This window comes from Myotis lucifugus, unplaced genomic scaffold, assembly GCF_000147115.1.
Source record: "Myotis lucifugus unplaced genomic scaffold, Myoluc2.0 scaffold_646, whole genome shotgun sequence".
Lineage (NCBI taxonomy): Eukaryota > Metazoa > Chordata > Mammalia > Chiroptera > Vespertilionidae > Myotis > Myotis lucifugus.
In genome coordinates this window covers 95,477-113,868 of record NW_005871694.1, presented here as the reverse complement: position 1 = coordinate 113,868, position 18,392 = coordinate 95,477, and the positions used below count along the sequence as shown (strand labels likewise).

The 18,392-nt window shown below is 51.9% G+C and overlaps 1 protein-coding gene across 1 annotated transcript; it reads right to left on the bottom strand.

The window, feature by feature from the left end:
• Positions 1 to 378: 378 nt before the first annotated feature.
• Positions 379 to 3,276, bottom strand: TFF3 (trefoil factor 3). Its single transcript, XM_014447362.2, has 3 exons — positions 3,118 to 3,276; positions 1,725 to 1,871; positions 379 to 578 (listed from the first exon to the last, which is right to left on the bottom strand). Exons 1-3 carry the CDS (start codon positions 3,197 to 3,199, stop codon positions 565 to 567), a joined length of 243 nt encoding a protein of 80 aa, XP_014302848.1. The 5' UTR covers positions 3,200 to 3,276; the 3' UTR covers positions 379 to 564.
• Between the last annotated feature and the right edge of the window lie 15,116 nt (positions 3,277 to 18,392).

Genomic DNA, 18,392 nt, shown 5'->3' with positions numbered 1-18,392 from the left:
AACTTGACTTGCAAATAAATACAAAAAAGTGCCACTTTGCAATATGCTTTTATTGGCTTTCTCTCTACTGAGAAAGACATTACTATTTTCTTTTTTGAAACTTACATTTGAAATGCCTTAGCTCAGCCTGCAGGAGGCAGTGACCTCTGGAAGGTGGCTCGCCCTCCCTATCTCGTCTGCTCTGGGTCTGAGGTCTGCAACAAACCCACAGGCCGTGCAGCAACTTAGGGGTGATTTTCTGCTCCTGCTCCCCAGGCTGGGGCAGGCCCTCTGCTCTGAGATGCTACGACGCCCCCCAACCCCCGTCCCTCATCTGTGTGTGACACGCTGACGAGAGAATGAGAGCGACTCTGCAGCAATAAAGCACAAAACACAAAATCTCAGGAATAGAGACCTGTCCTCATGCTGAGTGTGGATCTTTATTCTTTAAAACATGGGGCCCCAGGCATTAGCTTTCAGCCAGAGCCTGGCCAGGAGCAGGGGCTAGAAAAGCAGAGATGAGCAGGCAGGACGTCAGAGTGTGGAAATTCACCTCCCATGGTGTCCAGGACAGTGGGCGTGGCTTCAAAATGTACATTCTGGAAACAAAGCACAGCATACATCACCGGGAGCAGGTCTCCTCTCCACCCCCCAGCTGCCCAGCTTCTCAAGGTCAAGACAGGCTTCAAGGTCAATGCCTTATGCTGCATTCTCCCCCAGTCACTGGGGAAGTGCTGAGTCCCCCACCTGGTGGGAGATCAGCCACATGCCCCACTGGGCCCTGGGGGAGGGGAGGGCAGATGATCAATGAGGGGGGCCTCTTCAGGGCCACCCAGTGCCCAGGAAGGGATGCAGCCCCCTCCGAATTATCCTGGGACAAAGGGCAAGAGTGGCCCCTTGGGTGCTGCCTCCAGGCAGGTGTCCTCCTTAGCAGTAAGCTGGCACTTGGCTGCCAGATGGCTTACAGTGACCTCTGCACCCAGGATGTGTGAGGCGGGGCCGATGGAACCAGGACAGCAACCACCCCTGTGCATGCCAGCTGTCGCTGACAGGGGGTTCCCGGGTAGTTATCTTGCGCCCCACTGCACCACCGAGGGAGGGGGCAGGGAGGGGATGCACTTGTGATGGGGTGTGGAGACACCAGGGCTCCACGCCCAGCGCTGCCACCGGCCTGCATGTCACCAATGTTGGTGGTTTGTTTGCTGATTGGCCCAGCTTTCCAAACCCATGCAGTGTCCGTTTCCCTCCAGGATAGAGTTTAAATTAGTTCCTCTATACCAGCGGTTCTCAACCTGTGGGTTGCGACTCCTTTGGCGGTCGAACGACCCTTTCACAGGGGTCGCCTAAGACCATCCTGCATATCAGATATTTACATGATGATTCATAACAGTAGCAACATTACAGTTATGAAGTAGCAACGAAAATAATTTTATGGTTGGGTCACAACATGAGGAACTGTATTTAAAGGGCCAGAAGGTTGAGAACCACTGCTCTATATAATGCCTTGACTTTGACACCTTTTTGAAACAATTGCTTTTGTATTTTTGCACAAACCACTTGGCAACAGGACAGCAGGGAACTGGTGGCTGGCTGCCCTGGCATGAAGCCGCTGACTGAGGCCTCCGCCAAGGAACAGCCATGGCACTGGGTGTCCTGCCCAGGGCCCAGGGGCGTGTGGCTTCCTGGGCACCTGGAGGCTCCAGCACGTGCCCAGAAAGGACCTGGTGCCCGGGGGGCCGGCTTACCTGTCTCCTGCAGAGGCTTGAAGCACCAGGGCACCTCGGGGATGCTCGAGTCGAAGCAGCAGCCCCGGTTGTTGCACTGCTCGGGGGTGACCTCGGGGTAACCGCAGTCCACCCTGTCCTTGGCCGGGATGGCACACTGGCTCTCCGCTGCCCAGACAAAGCCCAGTCAGCTGCCAGCGCCCTGCTGGCTTGGGGTTGGTCTGTTGGCTCTGTTTGGCAAGTCTGCACTCTCTTCCCTCCCCTCTTCTGAGTTCAAAGGGTGTGACTCCCTCCCCAACGTTTGCTTGAGGTGAACCCTCTTTCTGTGTAAATATTTAAAAAGAACCGTTCCGTAGGTGATCTGGCCTCCTGCCTGCGCGCTTCCTGCACCTTGTCAGAAGTCACTGTGGGCCCGTGTTCCCGCAGGCTGGCAGCGGCCCAGGGAGTCAGGGCCCCTGAACCCAGAAACCAAGTTCCCTTTGTTTACCTACATGAACCCCTCCCCACTTAAATGGAAAGCATGACAGTGTGTATACATTCAGTAGAGCGAGTCACAGTGCACACAGAGCTTTTTGCTTCCTTCCTGTACCTGCCTCTCCCCAGATGGGACAGCTGGTCAACCTTCCCTTTGTGTCCTGAGGTCTCCAAGCCTATGTCCAAGGTGAGAAGTCCACTGGGCCTCAGCACCTAACTACGTCTGCTTAGGAAGACGGAAAGCATGCAGAACCTCCTCAGTCCCCTCTACGGCTGCCAGTCAGTCCATAATTCATTACTCCCGGGCTCCCAAACATTGGGATCAGCTGGGGATCTTGAAACACCTCTGGGGCCCCACTCCACCCCACCCCACCCCAGAGACATTCAGACAGAATTGGCTCATCCTGGGCTCCGGTGAGTCTAACAGGCACCCAGTTTGGGAACTGCTGCCTTTGACACAGCTTGGTAGGTGACCTGATAAAAGCCACACCCTCATTTCTTCAAGCCACACACACACACACACACACACACACACACACCCCAACCCGGAGGTGCACGGCAAGGGCGGAACGACTGCGGAATCGTTCTGGAAGTCACCATTGTCATGTGTCTGTCCTTTTTGTTCGGGACGGTGGGGCGAGGCACTGGCTGCCAGCGGCCGGCCCTGGGGGCTGACCCTGATGGGCAGGGTGGCCTTAGGTCTGTTATGAACGTCCTGAGCCTCAGTTTCCTTGTCTAAAATGGGGACAGCAAGAGCCAGTCTATAGGGCTATTGAGAGAAAAGGTGTGTCTCTGGTAAACAGCAATTATTCACTGCATGTGGGGCCTGGTCACCTTCCTCAGGTCCCCAGAAAGCCCCCGAGCCTGGATCTTCTGTGTCCCGTCCCCTGGTCCCGGGTCCCCACTGCCCCCAGGCCCCCGCTCCTGCTGTGGTACTCACACAGGCCCACGTACTGCGCGGACGAGCTGGAGATCTCCAAGGCCAGGACCACCGCCAGCAGCCAGAGCGCTCTGGCCTCCATGGTCACGGCAGGCTCTGGGGACCCGGCCGCTCAGAGCCCTCATTTATACCCCTGTGTTTGCACAGCTTCTGGTCTCTGTTTGGGGATGGCCCTTCCCTGCAGCTGGCCACGCCCGCTTTTCCCGGCACCTGATGGTACAGCCCCCGGAGACCTGGCTCCCTGAGCAGAGAGGGTGGTGCGACCCCACTGTGGTGTGTGAGGGTTCACACTCCTCCCTCAGGAAGCAGGGTTGTGTCTCCCCACGGCAGCCTGGCCAGGAGGAGAGAAGATGGGGCTGATCATCGGTATCAAGAGCCCAGCCTGGAAGAGTCCGGAAGGTTCCCTCTGCAATGACAAGAGTCCCTGGGCCACTTAGTCCCAGGTCGGCCCTGGGTCATGAGAAGATGGGCAGCAAACCCCACTCAGGTAATTCGTGCCTGCGAGTTCATTTCTCTCTCGCGGCTCCTACAAGGTACAAATTCCTTTCCTTCCTTTTTGGCATTTTTCCAGCAAAGAAATATGTTTATTATTAATTACATTTAAATAAATGTGTTAAGTAAAGTTATTCGATACATTTTTGTTGTTGTTTATCCTCACCCGAGGATATTTTTTCACCATTGATTTTTAGAAAGAGTGGAAGGGAGGGGGACACACAGAGAGAGAAACAGCGATGTGAGAGACAGACACCAATTGGTTGCCTCCTGCCTGCGCCCTGACTGGGGATTTAGCCGGCAACCAAGGTACATGCTCTTGACCGGAATCGAACCCAGGACCCTTCTGTCCTCAGGCCGAGGCTCTACCCATTGAGCCAAACTGGCTAGGGCTATTCAATATATTTTAATAAAATATAATACGTGCAGTTGGTTTTTAAAATCAGACAGTGCAAAAGCCCCCTCCTGTTTAGCAGTGTTCATGTTTAATACTTTCTTAGGTGTTTTTCCAGAAATGTTCTCTCTAGATCTAAGCACACTTTTAACACAAATGGGAGCTTACTAGATGCGTTTGCCCAGCTTGCATTTGCTTTCAGTGAAGGCTCTACCTGGGAAGTGTTTTGTAACAGCACTTCTAAATGAATTGGGAATATGTCTACCCATTTTCCAGAGGAGGAAAATAAGACTCGGAAATTAAGGTGGCTGTCCAAGGTGACTCTAGTGGGCCTGGTGGAGCTGAGGTTCAACCACCTCCGTGGGACTCTGAGGGCTCAGCTGTCCGTCGCAGCCCCCCTGTGCCCGCGATGCCGGGTGAGGCAGGAGAGTGTGGGTCCTCTTATTGCTGCGACCCCTCTCTCTTTTCTGCCCGCAGAATTCTTACCTATCTGTTCAGCACCAACGTTACCCAGCGACCTTCCAGAAACCTCGGGTGGGTTTGGCGTATCATCCCAGAAGCTGGTCGAACTCAGCCCCTGGGTTTGGGGGACGCGTTGGGGGAAACTGACTACCCGAGGGTTTGTCCACGGAGTTGTCCTTCACCAAGTAGCCAATGGGGACAGACTGTGCACGCGTGGGGGACAATGGCCTTGTCCCACCTTGTGACTCCCTAGCCCCAACCCCAGCCCCTCGCACTTAGTGAGCCCCAGATGAATGGACTTGGGGCGACACTCCTCCATCAGGGAGCAGGGCGGCCCTGCTCCATGGTCAGTGGTCAGTGCGGGCTGGAGACAGGAAGAGCGGCCTCTGCGTTGTTCTCAGTGCGCTGGCTTCGTGCCCAGAGGGACAGTGCGCGCCAGCAGATGCAGGGCTTCGTGCTGTGGAAAACATCTTCCCGGGGAACTCCTGGGAGCCTCTCCCGGCCAGACCCCTGCCTACCCACTCCCACAACTCGGGCCTGGCCAAGCTGTGGGACTGAAAGCGCGAACACCCCGAAACGACTCAGAAGGGACAGTTATTTGGAGGCGGGCCTGGCAGGAGCGCCTCCATCTGCCTGGTCTCCATGTGCCCTGGTCCACACCGGTGCTCTTTTTTTTAATTAAAAATTTTTTTTCCAATTACAGTTGACGTTCAATATTATTTTATATTAGTTTCAGCTGAACAGCATATTGGTTAGAAAGTCATGTACTTTACAAAGTGGTCCCCCTGGTACTTCTAGTCCCCACCTGGCACCACACAGATATTATAATATTATTGACTGTATTCCCTGTGCTGTACTTTACATCCCTATGACTGTTCTGCAACTACCAATCGGTGCTTCTCAACCCTTCCTCCTTTTTCACCATCCCCCCCTCCCAGGACCCTCCCCTCTGGCAACCACCAGTCTGTTCTCTGCATCTACGAGTCTGTTTCTGTTTTGTTTGTTTGTTTATAGTGTTCTTTAGATTCCACCTATATGTGAAATCATATGGTATTTGTCTTTCTCTGAGTGACTTCTTTCACTTAGCATAATAGCCTGTAGGTCCATCCATGCTGTCACAATAGGTAAAATTTCATTCTTTTTTATGGCTGAGTAATATTCCACTGTATCACAGCTTTTTAAAAATATTGTATTTTTATTGACTTAAGACAGGAAGGGAGAGGGAGAGATAGAAACATCAATGATGAGAGAGAATCATTGATTGGCTGCCTCCTGCATGTCCCCCACTGGGATTGAGCCCAAAACCCCAGCATGTGCCCTGACAGGGACTTGAACCGTGACCTCCTAGTTCATAGGTCGATACTCAACCACTAAACCACACTGGCCAGGCAGTATCACAGTTGTTTTATCCACTCATCTGTTGACAGGCACTCGTTTCCATAGCATCCAGCAGTGCTCTTATAATCACCTGGAGGCTGGAACCGTGTAGATGCCTGCGCGCCTCCCCCCGCCCAGATAATTCAGAGATTATTGAATTCCCTGGGCAGCCAATGCCCAGAACCACCACCAGTGTTCTGGGTGTCTGCTACAATTTACCTCAGTTACTCTCCACTGAGCCAGGGCTGGGACTGGGGGAGGAATATGAAAGGTGACAAATCCCTGTTCTTAAGGAGTCCCCTTCGTTAATGACCAGGGAAGACCTGGTTGTTCGAAGATGGGGAAGCAGAGAGAACAGGTCCTAGTCTGGGCTCTGTGACCTTGGGGCCATCATTTTACTGCTTGTGCCTCAGTTTCCTCGCCTGTCACATAGTGCCTAGTCAGATCACCTGCCAGGTGTGGCTACAGTGGCAGAGGGTCCAGACCTCCTGGAGCCCCCAGGTGGGATAGAAGTGGCGGCTGAGGCATGAGGGGCAGAGCTGGATTCCCACGGGTGTTGCCAGCACAGGCTCCTGAGGGAGCAGAGCGTATGAGCTGGATTCCCATGGGTGTTGCCAGCACAGGCTCCTGAGGGAGCAGAGCGCATGGGCTGGTCCTTGGAGACGAAAGGATTGCATGAACGTTTGTGGGGGAATCCGCGTGTCCCCTTCCTTCTGTCCTAGGGAGCCCTCAGCCCAGGAACCAGGGCTCCCCTCCAGGCACAGGAGAGGCCTGAGAGCCCACCTGCCACCCAGAGCTCGCAGTCCCATGATCCTCCCTGTTCCTCTGGGGCTCACCTTCTAGGGATGAAGAAAACCGTGACAGGGCTGCTGACCCCAGGGGCACTGTTCCTTGGCCCGGCCCTGACAGGTGGCTGCACATGCACCCTGAGACCTGGGGCGAGTGTGGGTCTGGACTGTCCTGGGAGCCCTCCCCTGCAAGCCCCTCCCACCTGGGCTTGGTATGCAGGTGTCCAAGGAAGGCAAGGGTCCAAGAAGCAGGCGAAATGGCCCCGAGGGCTGGGCTGCCACCTTCCACCTGCAGGATGCGTGGTCAGGGGCACATATATGTGACAAGCACAGACGAAGTGTGGGCCACAGCCCTGGCACTTGGACTGCAAATACTGAGTCCTAAGGACACCAGGCATGGTCCCTGGCCTCAGAGACCACAGCTCTGGAGAGAGAACAAGTCTTAAGGTATAATTGTGCTGCAATGTGATAAGAGCTGGAACAATGCAGCTCAGCAGGCTTCTCATCTGGGGAGAGATCTGAACTGGGTCTTGAAAGATGAATAGGAATTCACAGATGGGTCAGAAGGGTGTTCCAGGCAGACACTAACTCACCACCTCTCACAAAATATGGAGTCCATGTGTCCTTCACTGGGCTATATTTTCTCTGTCACCTCTCGGCTTCTGATATTGTCACTCTTGGCTACTGGAGCCAGCAGAGAGCCAGATGGAGGAAGAAAGTACGAAGTCATGTTAATCGACATCTCTGGGTGGGCCTTGGTGCCACACACCTCCCAGGAGCCTCCTGCTGACCAGCTGTCACATCGCTCTGCAGCTGCCTTGGGCGTGGCCCCTCCCAAGGTGTCTGCAGTTCCTCCTGCCAGACCCTTCTGCAGGTGGCTGCCATGGTGACAGATGCAGGGAGGCTCCTGTCTTTTGGCGTGGTTTCCACTGAGGACACATGGGGGAGGGGGTTAGGACTTGCAAACGTGTCACCCACCAACTGTGCAGGGGGCGGGGGAGAGAACAGGGTCCCAGTGAGTCCGGACAGAGGCCATGGTCCTAGGATGCTCCTCAGAGGCCCCTGGTCTCCTGTCCCCAAAACTGGGCCAGTGCCTGTCCTCCCACACATGGTGGGAGGGGGGTCATATGACAGCCCCTGGGTGTTCAAGGGAAGCCAATGTCTAGCTCAGGGTATACTTGGGGTGGCCTCACCAGTGACCTCTAAATCCAGAGCTCCTTTGGGCTTGGAACTATTGCATCAGCCCAGGTGCTGTTGCAGCAAGGAAAGTCCCCAGCAAGAAGTGGGTGGATGATGGGGACACAAAGGTACAGAGATAAGTCAGAAATAAACAGAGCTGATAGCTGGGGATACGTGTGTGGGAACACCGGGCTTCTCATTGACAACCTGCCTTCTGGACTAGGGGAAGGGGTAAAAGGGGAGTTTATCTCACCCACTGAACAAAGAAGTCAGCAGTCTTGAGACTTGTCAAGATAAAAGCACCAGATGGTCTCATAAATTCTGGGAAAAGCCACAACAAAATAAAAGGGGGCCTTGAAATCTAGTCTGTTGTCCAAGATATCCAGCAAAGAACCTTTGAAACCTGTGTGTGTATGTGTATGTGTGTGTGTGTGTGTGGGGGGGTGGTATAAAACTCCTCAAGCCCCCACTGGGCACATGCTCAGGCTAGCTGAGTTGCCCGCTTATGCTGTATGCCAGGAGTATTTTTTTCCCTTTGGTTAATCTTCACCTGAGGATATTTTTTCATTGATTTTCAGAGAGATTAGAAGGGGCGGGGGGGAGACAGAGAGAGAAACATCAATGTGTTTATGGATATGAGTGAGAATAACATGAACTTTGAACCAATGGTGAACTCTGGGCAAGAGGGAAAAGGATGAGTAAAGAGAGCACATTTATAATTTTATTTTTATATAAACTAGAGGCGCAGTGCATGAAATTCATGCATGGGGGGGTGTCCCCTCAGCCCAGCCTGCACCCTCTCCAATACAGGACACATGTTGAAAATGTGTCGCACTGATGTAAACGTTGGCTCCTAATCACTCACCTGCCTACCTGCCTGGTTGCCCCTTAACTGCCCCCCCCCCCCCGCCAGCCTGATTGTCCCTCACTGCCTCTGCGTGCCTGGTCGCTCCTAACTGCCTCCCTCTGCTGGCCTGGTCACCTCTTACTGCCCCCCTGCTGGTCTGGTCACCCCCAACTGCCCCCACCCCTGCCAGTCTGGTTGCCCCTCATGGCCCCCCTGCCGGTCTAGTCACCCCATGCAGCCTTGTTGTTCAGTCATTTGGTCGTCCCTCACTAACCCCCCTGCTGGCCTGTTTGTAGGCAGCCATCTTGTGAGGGCATGACAGTTAATTTGCATATTTCCTCTTTATTCTATAGGATAAGGGGTATTGAAACAAAAAGAACAAAACAAATCCAGCATCTATACATCTGGGTAGTGAATATATAGATGACCATTACTTTTTTTTCTCTATCTAATGAAAAGAGAAATATCACCATTTAAGATTTTTATTTTTTTAAAAATCCCTAAAACATAAAGTGGTTTGGGAGGCAGGGAGAGGAGGTGCTGAGGGAGGGTGAGCCTGGCAGAAGCCAACCCGCTGGCTGGGATCAGAGCACTGGGCTCCTGGAGGCTGGTCACTGTCGAAGAGGTGTATCAGGCCAGGGACAGGGCAGAGGACCACTTAGAAATCCCGTCAGCATAAATAAATAAATGAATAGCTAGATAGATAGATAGATAGATAGATAGATAGATAGATAGATAAATGTCTCAAGTCAGCCCTAACCGGTTTGGCTCAGTGGATAGAGCGTCGGCCTGCGGACTGGAGGGTCCCAGGTTTGATTCCAGTCAAGGGCATGTACCTTGGTTGTGGGCACATCCCCAGTAGGGGGTGTGCAGGAGGCAGCTGGTCGATGTTTCTCTCTCATCGATGTTTCTGGCTCTCTATCCCTCTCCCTTCCTCTCTGTAAAAAATCAATAAAATATATATTTTTAAAAAGTCTTAAGTCATTTCAAGCTGTCTTGTTTAATTCTTAGTCCTTGCACTTCTGCAGTGTAATCTCAACTTTCTCTCTACATTAGATTTGCCAAATCCGCTGAAGATGAGTACCTGGCTGTGTCCCTTTGGGGGGTGGGGGGGTGGAGGTAGGGTGACCTGGCATCCCAGAGGGGAAGCGCCAGGTGAGTGCCCACGTTTCATACTGCTCATCTCTGGATCAGATGCGCCATCGCTGTGTCCTCCATGCCGTGGGCCGTCTCATCCTTCACCTCAAAGTACGTCTGAGAAAGAATACTAGAGATTGCGATTCCGGCTTCTCAGAAATGACCCCTAATTTGTTCAATCACCGGGGGGTGCTTGTTGACTGCTCACCAGCAGAAATGGTCTTAGATTTGTCACTACAATGTAGAATAAGAACAGTCAGAATTAAAAGAGTCTTATATCTCTTAAAATGCAACCTTGTTGAAAGATTAGAGTCGGTGATGCAGTGATGTGTGGGCAGGTTAAATAGCCATCTCAGATGGTGAATAAAGTAAAAATGAATTTATTTAAGAAAAAGGGGTGGGGGAATGGGGATACCCAAAGGGAAGGGCTACACAGCACTGAGCCAAAGGGTATTGGGTCAATATACTCAGGACAGTGAAACAAGGAAGGGCATAGAAGCAGCAGGAGAGCCGGGGCTGGGCTGCTTTGGCTCACTGGGAAGTCAGAGAACAGGGGCCTTGGGGACAGGCGGAGGGGGTTAGCGGGGATGAGCTGCCTCTACCCACCGTTTCCCTGGTTGCAAGGCTCATGGGGCCCCTTAGAAGTTAGGGGACACATGCCTGTGGGGAAAGGAGAGGAGGAAGGAATGGCACAGGCGTGCTTCCCTGGGGGAGAGTGCTCACTGGGTCCTGTGTCCTGAGTGTATTTGTCGCTCTCTCACGGGTGGGAATCTTAAGGGAGGTTTCAGGGGAGGGTCTCAATAGAATATTCATCAGCTTTCCGGGTGTGCTCTTTCAGGGTCAAGGTCTCCACTGATTGGTTGGCACCAGGGCAGCTGGTCCTGAGGCAGCCTTGGGGTCGCTGGTCTGGTTTTGCTGCTTTTCTGGACCTGGAGCTGAAATACAACTGAGGCCTAGATGTTATCTCTAGGGAGGACAGGTCAGGGGGTCTAAAACCAAATGACTAGGCTATGCTAGGGGAGGATAGGCTACCGTGGGGACCAGGTTCTTGTTTTCCCAGTTTTCTGCCCTGGTGAGTTTCTGTACCTGGCCCAGCGTCCTTGCTCTGCTCATGTCTGCCTAATACCTACCTCATGCTTGTTTTTCCTGGCACATCTCCAACAGTGATTAGCCCAGAGCTAGAGAGTAGTTTGGGGAGAATTAAAAAGACATTGAAAGCAGATCCCACCCTTAAGAATGTTGTTTGCTAAAAACGAAACAGAGCATTCTATCAGAACTGCAGAGAACCTGTAAGATGCCGCAGGTTGAGTCTTAGGTTGGGAGGCAGCTGGACTGGCCTGGGGGCACGGGGCTGTCCCCACAGGGGCAGGGAGAGCTCTCTCTGGAGGAGGGTTCCTCACCGCTGGCCACTCTCCCGTGGCTGCTGGCAGGACTCTGGCTGGTTTGTGCTAAAGGGGCCCTGTGGATATTTGCTGGGCTTGCAGCAAGCAGATCTTTTTGTGCTCACCATCATTTCAGAGGCCCTTTTCCTGCCGTAATGGGTTCCCCTTCTGAGGAATTTAATCCACCATGGGGTTGAAAACAGAGTGTGAGATTGCAAAGAATGTCAACATGCACAGGCAAGCGCTCCCCCCTCCCCGCACCCCCCACCTGTCCCACTCGGTTATAAAGGTGCCCCCCCCCCCCCGTGTGCTCAAGACTCATCATAGCCCTGTTTTGCATATCAAATGGCAAGAAGCTAAATAGCAAGGCTCATTAGTCCATTATTCATATGTACATAGCTCTCACATGATATCTTTCTTCTGCATGTCTTCAGGGGTTTTACCAGAGTGATATTTGTTAAGCTCCCACAGCCGGAAATGTTATTGAACCAAGAACAATCCATCAATATTTACTAAACAGCCGCTGTGTGCACAGGCTCCTGCCAGGTGCTGTGGGAGGTTGCCGAGGGAGGAGATGAAGAGGTCGCTGTTGATAAGAAAGCTGTAGTCGTGGAGGAAACATCACAACCTCCAAGGCATCCGCACTGTGGAATCCATGTGGCATTCCTGCTGCTACAGCCACTGCCCTCTAGTGGATCCACCCATAAAGGATTGAGTAGGTGAATATGCGAACTTCAAAAGCAAATTCACAAATAAGCGTGCAGTCCCATGGGTGGGAGAGATCTGTGCGCACCGGGGCCTTGACGTTAACGCCTCACGCTTCCTAACAGAGGAAATCTTAAAGGAACAGGAGACTCTGAATTGAGCCACACAGAAGTGATGTGACTGAGTCAACAGGAGGCATTGCCTGAACGTGAGAAACGGGGAGATGAAGGAATCCCCGCTCAGGGAGAGAAGGCGCCTCTCTCTGGGGCATCGGGGCAGAGCGAGACTGTCCTAGACTCAGAGCAGCTGTGGTGGAGGAGACCCTGGACAGCCCCCCAGGCAGGAGGGTCCCCAGGACCTGGTTTCCAGATGGAAGATGCTCAAGGACCAAGCACAGTGGTCATGACCCTGGCCCTTCACCTTCATCTTGTAGTGAGGAAGGTTGAGAGAGGGTGGCCCTGTAGGGTTAGAGACAGAAGATGGGGTTCAAGTTTTTGTGGGTGTCACAGGTTCCTGAGGGACAGCCATGGTGCCCACGGTGGAGGTGGGGCTCCAGCAGTGATGTGCAGGGCAGCCTAGTGGGTAAAGCACCATCATCACGCCACCAGCGGGTGTAGCTGCTGCTATGACAGGAGATCCACATGCAAGCACTGCTTCATTATGTGTGATGATCTTGAGATGCAAACTCTAAGGCATTCTGGGTCCCCCATGACTCCGTTCAGCGCGACTGGGTCCAACGCGATGGCGAGCCTCCTACACTGCCTCCCACGCTGGGTGGCCTGCCCAGAGCAGCTGTCCAGTCCTGGGACAGACCCTTGGCTTCACCCGCCCTCCCAGGTCTTCTCCTGAGCCGCCTCTGCTTACTGGACGCCGCTCTCTGCTCTGCTCCCCGGTACCCCGACTGCGGGAGGATGGAGGGCCTCGCCGGGTGATTGTGGGGGTAGGTGGGTTATGAACAGGATAAGGGATGCTGACCCTGCCTGCAGCGCAGGAGAGGAGCTCCACAGCGCTGCACCCTGGGGTCGCAGTTACTTGTCTGACCAGTTGCCCGGGTCCTGGCCAGTGTGGAGTCGCTATTGAGTCGATGGGAAGCCATCAGCAGTGGGGGTGGAACACTCTATCTCCACACGTTGATCGATCGCCGGTGAAGCAAACCGGGGCAGACGGGCAGGCACCTGCGCTGGCTTCATTGGCTGTAATGAGGATCATCTGGGTCGGAATTCGATAGGCTCCGGTCCAAGGTACACTGTGCAGAGCAGCACGGCCATAAAGCAGGAGCGTCTGAGAGTCGGAGGCTGATTAACAGCTCGTGGGGTTAATGTCAGGTTTAAGAGGGAGGAGGAGGTAAAGCAGGCAGGGGGCAGTGGCTGCCAAGGCTTTAGTCGTGAACACAAAATAAAAAATAATAAAAAATAGAACCCTAAGCCCCTTTTCAGGAACTACAAAAATAATTTACAGTGATTTTGTATGGTATAAGACAAAGTGAATTTATTATCAGTGGAAGTATTTTTTTGATAAATGTGTCATTAAAAATGCAATAATTTATACTATGATCAATTTTTAACATTGATTTTACTTTTTGGAGAAACACTGATGTGTCTATGGCAGTGGTTCTCAACCTGTGGGTCGCCACCCCCTTGGGGGTCGAACGACCCTTTCACAGGGGCTGTCTAAATACATCCTGCATATCAGATATTTACATTATGATTCATAACAGTAGCAACATTACAGTTATGAAGTAGCAACGAAAATAATTTTATGGTTGGGGGTCACCACAGCATGAGGAACTATATTAAAGGGTCGCGGCATTAGGAAGGTTGAGAACCACTGGTCTATGGGATTTTGAATTCAAGTCGTCAGATAACTTACCTGTTGAAGGTCTGAAGATAAGTTTCAGGATTCTTATTTTTAGTATTATTCTCCTTGTTAGCGTCCTGTGTTTCTTGACCAGTATTCTTTTCGCTTTCTGCTTTTAACCAAGCGTCATTATGATGAAAAATTAATCAACTCTCAAACACTAGTGATCAAAAGTGGTTTAAGGATGAAGATGCTGAGCTGAGAGCAGGGGGCATGATCCTGATGTCAGACAGAGGAGAAGTCAGGCCAAAGCGCCTCCCCGGGAAGAAGGACACGATAAGCCACGAGTCACAACGGAGATACAACACTCACAAACACATCTGTGCCAATCAAGAGCCAGGCAAAGGTATTCTACTCCACGATGCGGAAAGAACAAATGATGGAGGCAGAAACATACACAAGCACCGCGGATGTGCGCTGGGAGGCGTGCTGTGCCGATGGGGGACCATTTGGCAAAGTGTTCAAATATTTTAGTCAGGTGCTGGTCTTCTCTGTATTGAGCTGTAAGCGTTCTTTATCGATTCTGAATGCAAGTCCTTCATCAGATACATGCTGTGCAAGTATTTTCTTCCAGGCTGCGACTTGCCTTTCATTTCCTTAACAGCATCTTTCAAAGAGCAAATCCTTTTAATTTTGAGGAAGTCCAATTTTTCTGATTCCCACTTCAAGTATCTTCGCCTAATCTAAGGCCACAAAGAGTTTCTATATTTTCTTCCAGAGTTTTATAGCTTTAGCTCTTACATTTTGGAGTTATGACACATTTCGAATTATTTTTTCAGCATGAATTTGGGCATTTTCCTTTGTTTTCTGCCCTCTGAAACACGGGCAATTTTTACTGTCCTGAATTATACCCCCAGGAAGCTAACGTAAAAAAGCAAACACACCTCAAGGTGTAAACATCACCAGGATCCGTATTCCCATTGTGAAGGCAGTGAACTGGTCAATGGAAGGTGGGTCTCTGACTGAAGTGGGTGGCCCCCCGAATTCATACGTGTGACTGTACTTGGAGACGAGGCCTTTATGGACATAATTAAGCTTAAATGAAGTCATAAGCACAGGACCCTGATCTGATAGGGTCAGTGTCCTTATAAGAAGAGGAAGAGAGACAAGAGCTCTCCCCTCTCTCTCCATGTGCATGTAAGTCCTCCTGTGAGGACAGAGAGAGAGGGCGAGGCAGGGAGAGAGCTGTTTCTAACCCCCAGGTGCAACTTTAAACAGAATCTCTGCTTCTCGGGCCCTTATCAATAAAGTCAGGCTGATGCGGCTTCATAAGCTTAGCAACTTACACTAGTTAGTGAGATCAATTTCTTGACGTTAAGCTACACAGAGTACCTACATGCCTGAGGTGCCCAGGAGGGGGCAGGTGAAGGTTGGAGAATTCTGTTCCTGTGTTGGCCAGCAGAGGGCACTAGAGGAAAGGCAGCCTAGTGAGCATCGTTGGCCCTGGGAGGCTCTTTAGGGTGGAAACACCTCAGATTCATTAGCCATGTGTCCAAATGGGACAAATAGAAGGGTCCTTCCTTCCCCGAAGTCACATTCTTGATTGTGTGAAATTAAGATTGAACATGTAAGTGCGGCGCTTTCTTTGGGTCACAGGAAAATAAATCTGGAAGCTCATGAGCCCGTATGGAAACCTGGTTGCCCAGCCCTGGAGCCAGGGCACCAGCACATCTGTGTCTGAGCTGCCAGGGAGGGCTGGCTGCGCGGGAGCTGGGATCAGACACTTTCGGGGTCCATGGGATGGAGGCGACTCCTCTGTTCCCAACGCCCCAGGTGGCAGGGAAGCTGAGGAGACTCCCAGGGGTGTGCTGGGACCTCCCACCACGTCCCACAGATACTGACAGGCCTCCGGGGAGGGGCAGAGGCCGTGAGCCGGGAAGGGAACACCGCCAGCCGCCAGCTGGGCAGACCCCCAGGGCTTTCCCGATGAGGGGGCAGCCTCGGCAGCCCAGCCTGCGATGGGACCACTGCCACTGGACCACAGCGTTCGCCAGGGCCACAGAAGAACTGCGGGAGGGAACTTGGCAGGGATGGGCCTCCTGCATGAGGCGGTGGCTCCTGGAGGGGTTGATGGGCACTGAGTACATAGGACCACATTGGCATCCTGATTAATGGGGCCTGGCCTATTGGGAAGTGGTGTGTTAGTGATAATAATGACTAGCATTATGTTCTCATTAAGCAGGCTCTATGTGCCCGACACTGTTCTAAGCTCGTCTCATGAATTAACTCATGAATCCTGTCAAAAGCCTGGAGGGAAAGGGGCTATTAACACCCTCGCTTGCACATAAGTAAAATGAGGCACAGAGCATCTAAGTAACCTGCCCAAGGCCGCACAGCTCAGAAGTGACTTCGGTATAGAAACCATGATCAGCATAAGTGTAATGCGCCTCTTTTGAAGACCCGATACATATAGTATTATTGCAGCGCCCAGACTCCATGGGGCTCCGTGGAGGTACACATGAGGCTGTGGCCTTTCCTCCTCCTCCTCCTCCTCTAGGCAAAGGGGTGTCTCCCTGAACCCTGAAGCAACAGCCAGGGTATCTATGCGTATGCACCACATAGAATGAATATTTGCTACCGGCAATGAGCACACAGGCGCTCCTCACTACTCATGGACTCCCTATTCGCAAATTTGCCTGCTCGCTAAAATGTATTTGCAACTCCAAAGTCAATACTCCCGGTGCGTGAGGTCACAGGCTGATGCGCGATGCGCAGAGCAGTGAAACTCGGGGTCCAGCAGGGTCGTCCTGTGAGGCCCAACAAGGTGACTCTCTGCCTTCCTGTTTCCACTCTGGCTGTAAGCGTGTGTCTTTTCACGGCCTGTGTAGCATCTCCTTTCTGGCATTTTTGTGCTTTTTGGTGGTGATTTTGCTATGAGTGGTCCCCAAGCTCGGGGGGCAAGGGCTGGCTCGTGTCCTAAGGGCAAGGAGGCTGTGGTGTTTCTTAGAGAGAAAGCAGGTGCTAGACCAGCTTCCTCGGGAGTGAGCTGTGGCTGCAGAGGCTGTGAGCACAATGCTAGTGAGTCAACAATATAAAGGGTGTCCCAAAATTCACACAAGAAGTAATTTTGATAGAAAACACAGGTTTATAATTAAAAATTGTAAATTTTGTATTGATTCATAAAGTATACAGTTTAGGGTTATGTATGGAATAGCATATTGGGTAAATGGCCTCCATGGCTTTGCTGGCACATACGCATGATCTGGGCAGCCAATTCTGATCACCAAAACGGGAAATTACACGACCAGGAAATGACTCATGCAGTAATTCAATTGTTTCTTGGGCTGTATGGCATGTAGCACCGTCTTGTTGAAACCACATGTCATCCACATCCATATCTTGCAATTTAGGCACAAAAAACTTGATTATCATGTCGCGATAGCAAGCACCATTAACTGTTATTGCCTGAGCAGCCGTATTTTCGAAGAAGAATGGTTCGATGATGCCTCCAGCCCAAAATCTGCACCAAACAGTGACACGTTGTGGATGCATTTGTTTCTCAACAATCACTCGTGGATTTTCTGAACCCCAAATGCAACAATTTTGTCGATTAACCAAGCCATCAAGATGAAAATGAGCCTCATCGAAATTCAGCCACATTTATGCAAAACGGTCATGGAAAATTTCAACAAAAGAGTGCGTATGTGCCAGCAAAGCCCCGGAGGCCATTTACCCGATATGCTATTCCATACATAACCCTATACTGTATGAATCAATAAAAAATTTACAATTTTTATTATAAACCTGTGTTTTCTATCAAAATTACTTCTTGCCTGAATTTTGGGACACCCTTTACATTAAATTACTGCGAACAGAAGCACACACCAAGCAGCGTCACGTATTGATCAGTGGATGGAATTGGTCAAGACGCTCTTGGGAACCTGGCCCGTGTTTCCCCAATCCCAGTGGTTCAGTATTTGCTTATTCAGTGCCGGTGACTTCCTAGGACATAACCACCTTGAAAAATGAAAGCCAGTTACATATATTCAAGGTACAGTGAGTGTGCAGTGAGTGTGCAGTGAGTGGGCAGTGAGTGTGCAGTGACTGTGCAGTGGGAGTGCAGTGGGTGTGCAGTGGGTGTTCAGTGGGAGTGCAGTGGGTGTGCAGTGACTGTGCAGTGACTGTGCAGTGGGAGTGCAGTGGGTGTGCAGTGACTGTGCAGTGGGAGTGCAGTGGGTGTGCAGTGGGTGTTCAGTGGGAGTGCAGTGGGTGTGCAGTGGGTGTGCAGTGGGAGTGCAGTGGGTGTTCAGTGGGAGTGCAGTGGGTGTGCAGTGAGTGTGCAGTGGGAGTGCAGTGAGTGTGCAGTGGGAGTGCAGTGGGTGTGCAGTGAGTGTGCAGTGAGTGTGCAGTGGGTGTTCAGTGGGAGTGCAGTGGGTGTGCAGTGAGTGTGCAGTGGGAGTGCAGTGAGTGTGCAGTGGGAGTGCAGTGGGTGTGCAGTGAGTGTAATGAGCAAGTGCACAGCCTGAAGGAGCCACCCGCACCTGGACGCAGTCACGCTGCCCTGACGCTGTGTGGAAAGGGCTTTGATATACGGACACAGGTGGCCCTGCTTGGTGTCCGGACAAGAGGAGCAGGCAGTGTCCTCTGCCCAGGCTCTCCTGGAAGTGCTCCACTGAGTGGGCCAGTAGGCACCAGGCAGCTCACATACATTACTT